Source organism: Bombus pyrosoma, linkage group LG3, assembly GCF_014825855.1.
Source record: "Bombus pyrosoma isolate SC7728 linkage group LG3, ASM1482585v1, whole genome shotgun sequence".
NCBI lineage: Eukaryota > Metazoa > Arthropoda > Insecta > Hymenoptera > Apidae > Bombus > Bombus pyrosoma.
The window spans coordinates 1,179,191-1,183,602 of NC_057772.1; the positions used below are offsets into that span (position 1 = coordinate 1,179,191).

The 4,412-nt window shown below is 35.7% G+C and overlaps 2 protein-coding genes across 6 annotated transcripts in view; one reads left to right on the top strand and one right to left on the bottom strand.

Annotated features, from left to right (window-relative positions):
• The window catches only part of LOC122578027 (homeobox protein extradenticle), a 41,381-nt gene extending 38,786 nt beyond the window's left edge, over window positions 1-2,595 (bottom strand). For 3 of the 5 annotated variants that reach the window (XM_043749876.1, XM_043749880.1, XM_043749879.1), the window contains exons 1-2: window positions 739-2,595; window positions 16-89 (exon numbers count right to left, since the gene is read on the bottom strand). In XM_043749876.1, the coding sequence (XP_043605811.1) occupies window positions 16-89; window positions 739-971 (307 nt within the window). In that variant the 5' untranslated portion in view covers window positions 972-2,595. The remainder of the gene's footprint in view (window positions 1-15; window positions 90-738) is intronic. The other 2 variants (XM_043749881.1, XM_043749878.1) reach the window with 1 other exon arrangement.
• Window positions 2,596-2,837: 242 nt separating this feature from the next.
• LOC122578028 lies at window positions 2,838-4,159 on the top strand. Its single transcript, XM_043749882.1, has one exon. The coding sequence runs from the start codon at window positions 3,159-3,161 to the stop codon at window positions 4,152-4,154; it is 996 nt and encodes a 331-aa protein (XP_043605817.1). The 5' UTR covers window positions 2,838-3,158; the 3' UTR covers window positions 4,155-4,159.
• Window positions 4,160-4,412: the final 253 nt, after the last annotated feature.

A 4,412-nucleotide genomic window follows, 5' to 3' on the forward strand; every position in this document is an offset into this window, starting at 1 on the left:
AATGGTAAAACTCACCTGTTTTCTCTTTGATTTCACACAGAACCGAAAACAAGGCTGGCTTCATTCTGTGACAGTTTAATGTATGTTTTCTGAAAGAAAGAATATAAATTATTAATTGCCCGATATAAATTAAATATTGAGTAATTGGCAAAAAATTTATATTGTGTGACATCATTCATTATAAAGAAATACGAGTCTAAAATTAATATAACATTACGTATGCGTGACATAGTTGAACATAATAGATATAAACATTTTGGTAAACTTGTATAATCGTGCAAGTACCAATAGTGCGAAGATAACCGTCTTATCGCGTATTCGGACGCCTATATATAACTTACTGTTGTAGCTTGTCATTACCAGTATATCTACTATATTCGTTACTTAACAGTTTGCACTTAACAGTTACCAAGCTATAAAATGATAAAAAGACATCATAAGAATAATATTTACTTTCTTCGACCGAAATCCTAACATAAAACATTATAAAGCGATGAACATAACCTGCATTTATCGTTATTTGATACGTTTAGTACATGCTTTAACAGCTAATAAAAAAATTCTAGAGTAATTGATTTCAATGTAACGTTGTAAAGGAACCATTAAAAAAAAAAAAAGAAGGGTGTCAGATAAGTAAATGAAATACTGCGAGAAAATTGATGCAAGAATTATTAAAGTAATGATGCATCTTAGAAGCATTAAAAAATGGCGGCTGATCGGATCACGAATGGGACCAACCTCGCTTGCGCCTCGTCCAAGCTTTGATCAGTGATGTTCATAATTTGTTGGAGAATTTCACTGATGTCCTGTTTTCTAGCCTCGACGGCTTGATCCGGACCTTGTGTCGCAGTTCCATCCACAGGCCCCATGCTACCGTATCCGGTAGTATTTTGGGCCCCTTGACCCTGGTTTCCTCCCATCAAACCAACACCTGATCCGCCGTGTTGCAGCATCCTGCCAGTTTCATCCATCAACCGTAGACTGCAGCACTAAGAATATTATTCGCCTCTTTCCGTAATTTTTTCCTCTTTTTTCCTTTTTCTCTTTCCTGTAGCAAGAGTAAATTTCGTTCACACAACACTCGCGGATGTAAGTATATCGTATACCAGGTGTCGCAGAAAAACACGACTGTACAAACAACCGTCCCGCTCTTTCACTTTACGACGACTCCTGTATCTCGAGGAAAATATGTTTCACGCACGTGCTCTATCTCTCTCTCTCACACTCGTGCGACACTTCATATGGAAGCCCGAGCAGGCATGCACTTGCAAAAATAGAATTTTTCATGAATAATGTACCAAATTTCTTGAGAATACGAAGAAATCTATGAGAATGAGAGATCCCCGTAATGCGCCGTACGGTTGGCTTGGAGGTTATGCCGCCGTGGCCTTTGTCTCTTACGTATCGTTTGGCGTTTTAACTTGTTCTTGCTCCTCTTTCCCGGTCGCTCTCTTGCTCTTTCTCTTTTTCTCTCTTGGTTATTCGTTCGCTTGCTCGCTCTTTCGCTTTTCTTTTTTCTCTCTTTTCTTGCTGTATCTATCCTTCTCTTTCGATGCCCTTCGGTATCCTTTTTACTTCTATTCCCCCCCTTTTCTCACTCTCTCCCTCCCTCTCTCTCTCTCTCTCTCTTCGTTTCTTTTCTCACTAATATATATTTCCTTGTTGATTCAAGAACACTCACGTTGCGTCTAGTAATCGGTTTCTAGTTTGCTATACACACTACAGAGATGATGAAAATGGTGCCTTCGGCAGCTTTAAACTTGACGGATTGTCGGATTTTACGTATACGCGGTTATGTCGACGGTCGGCGTCGCGCCCGGTCCGCACTCTCCTTTCACTCGTTCTTTCCTCTGCTCAGTAAGGATACTCGTACAAGCTGAGGAAAATCGGCGTTCTTCGAGCCATCCGCGCACGGACGTCACACACCAACTCTCCGCCTTACAAGGCAACGCGCGGACCGACCGTTTCTGTCGCTCTTTTCACTCTTCTCGGCCGCGAGCGACTGCTACGCTCCTGAAGCACGCGCGTGTTCGTGTGTTGGTGTGTGCATCGAGCCTTGGTGTGCGTACGTGCATGCGCCAATCGGCGGCCATAATAGCCGCCTCGACCAATCAGAATGGCTGATTCATTTCCTTCTTTCTTCGTTTAAAGCGGTTCATTCGCTCGCACTCCCATGTTATTGTCCGCGTGCGCATCCACTTTATTTATGATGCGATTTCGCCGCTTTTCCTAATCCCGTTCCCTTAACCTGTATCCGTCAACTTCGAATTTTCTCCAAATTGCATAAAGCTACCTCGAAATTGATCCTTCCAGACACTGTTTGTTACATCGGAGATAGAAGCTTTCGTAAAACAACTTCCTTTACCTTGTATTCCAGGAGGCGCAAACTCCGCCCATTCCTTCAATTTCTTTTCTTTTTTTTTTCTGATCACCACTAATGTTCAATCGTAAACGTTCGCGCCATTATCATGTAAAGTTTGACCAAAAAGATTGAACAAAACCAAATATCTGATGGTACTTTTGCCTTGTTGAATGCCGTATAAATAAAACGAAGGTACCTACTTTGTATACTTGGGAAATGTAAATTACGAGCACGACATGCGCAAGTCCATCGCACAACATGGCTACGTAATCAGCCATTTTTATAACGCGGGAAAACTCGAATGCTCAATTATAATATTTATTTAGCGGCGATTGAGTTAAATTATTTTAATTATTTTAACCTGAATATTAAAATGTAAAAGACAAAGGTTTCATAATATTATTTGATAAATACGTCTAAACATATCAATGTGTATGATTTATTATCTTAACGTTCGAACATATTATATGCTGTTTGTAACGGACATTCTAGGTACATATGTTTAGGACTTTTTTCCCCAAGTTTATAAGTTACTCGATATTTCGAATTTCAAGGCTTATAAACGATACGATCGCTTTATTATATTGTGATATATTGACTTATTGGCATTGAAGTGGCTTTATTCATTGACACTGATAACATATATTAAGGACTAATGTAGTTCATTTACATTTATAAACTCTAACGATAAGAAGCTTGTGTTGCCCGACAAAAAATAGGTTACACGTTTAAATATATTATACTTCATTCATTAAAAATCGCTAATTGATTGGTTCAAACGATATTTTGCATAAATATGGATCATGAAAAATATTACGACAGAAAATCAGATGGAAGCTATGTTATACATTTTCTTAATAAAAAGGGATTAAATTTGCAAGAGGTTAATAAAAGGTTTTCTGTCTTTGGCAAAGTTTTATCTGTGGATGATCATGGAAAAGCTAATGCATTATGTTTTATAAAATATGGAGCAGTTGAAGATGCGATAAAATGCATTGATGGCTTTAAAAATGACAAGTCTATCAAGATTTTGCCACATATACATAAAATAAACAATACTAATGGAAAGCGTTTGGGCCGTATTAATAATGCAGGGAAAATATCGCACAGTAAAAAGAAAAAAATATCTAATCGAGATTCTTCTACATATCGTTCTGAGAAAAATAATCTCATTAGTAATTCCTTACCAATAAAACAGTTTCAAGACACAGAAATAGACTGCGAATCTGGTTCTAATATATCAAAATCATTATCTAGCAATAACAACTTTAATAATGATAATGTAGGTGATAAAGACAGCGTTGATCGTCCTTCTGCTAAACAAATATCGTCTTCAAAACATATTTCAAAATTTATAAATCTACAAAGAATTGCATCAAATAGCTTAATTTCATTAGGAGTTACTAATGGAAATGTAAAAGAATCGGAAAAGATATTTGATGAAACAGAGATTCCAGCTTTGATGCCTATTGATCAAAAATATAGCATACAAAATGGTAAAGTCATTCCATCATCCGCAAAAATTATTCCAGCAAAAGAAGTAATCGTAGCTAATATCAATCCAAGTTTAAGTATACATTATATATTACATCTTTTCAACAAGTTTAATCCAATAGCGGTATCATCTATGATGCTAATACCAAAAACTGATATATCATATTGCTATGTTTATTATGAAACATATAATGAAGCATATGCATCTATGAAAGAATTTGACATGTATCATCTACATGGAAGGAAGCTTATCGTTTTAACAATAAAAGAACTGATGGAAGAGATCTCTTTATTATAAATATATATTATAGTTTATTATAAATATATATTATAGTTTATTACAAATATATATTATAGTTTATTATAAATATATATTATAGTTTATTATAAATATATTAACTCTATTGTGCATTTATTATACAATAAAGTAAATATGAATGAAACCTTCCACTTTGATACTTTATTTTCCTTTTTTATTGGTTCCTCTATTTAATAAGTATAGTATAGTTTTAAAATGTAAATTTTATTAGCGGTTACTAGCAGCGTTTCTTGCAGT

Coding starts and splice junctions, on each gene's coding strand:
- LOC122578028 (XM_043749882.1), top strand. CDS start 3,159: ATGGATCATGAAAAATATTACGACAGAAAATCAGATGGAAGCTATGTT.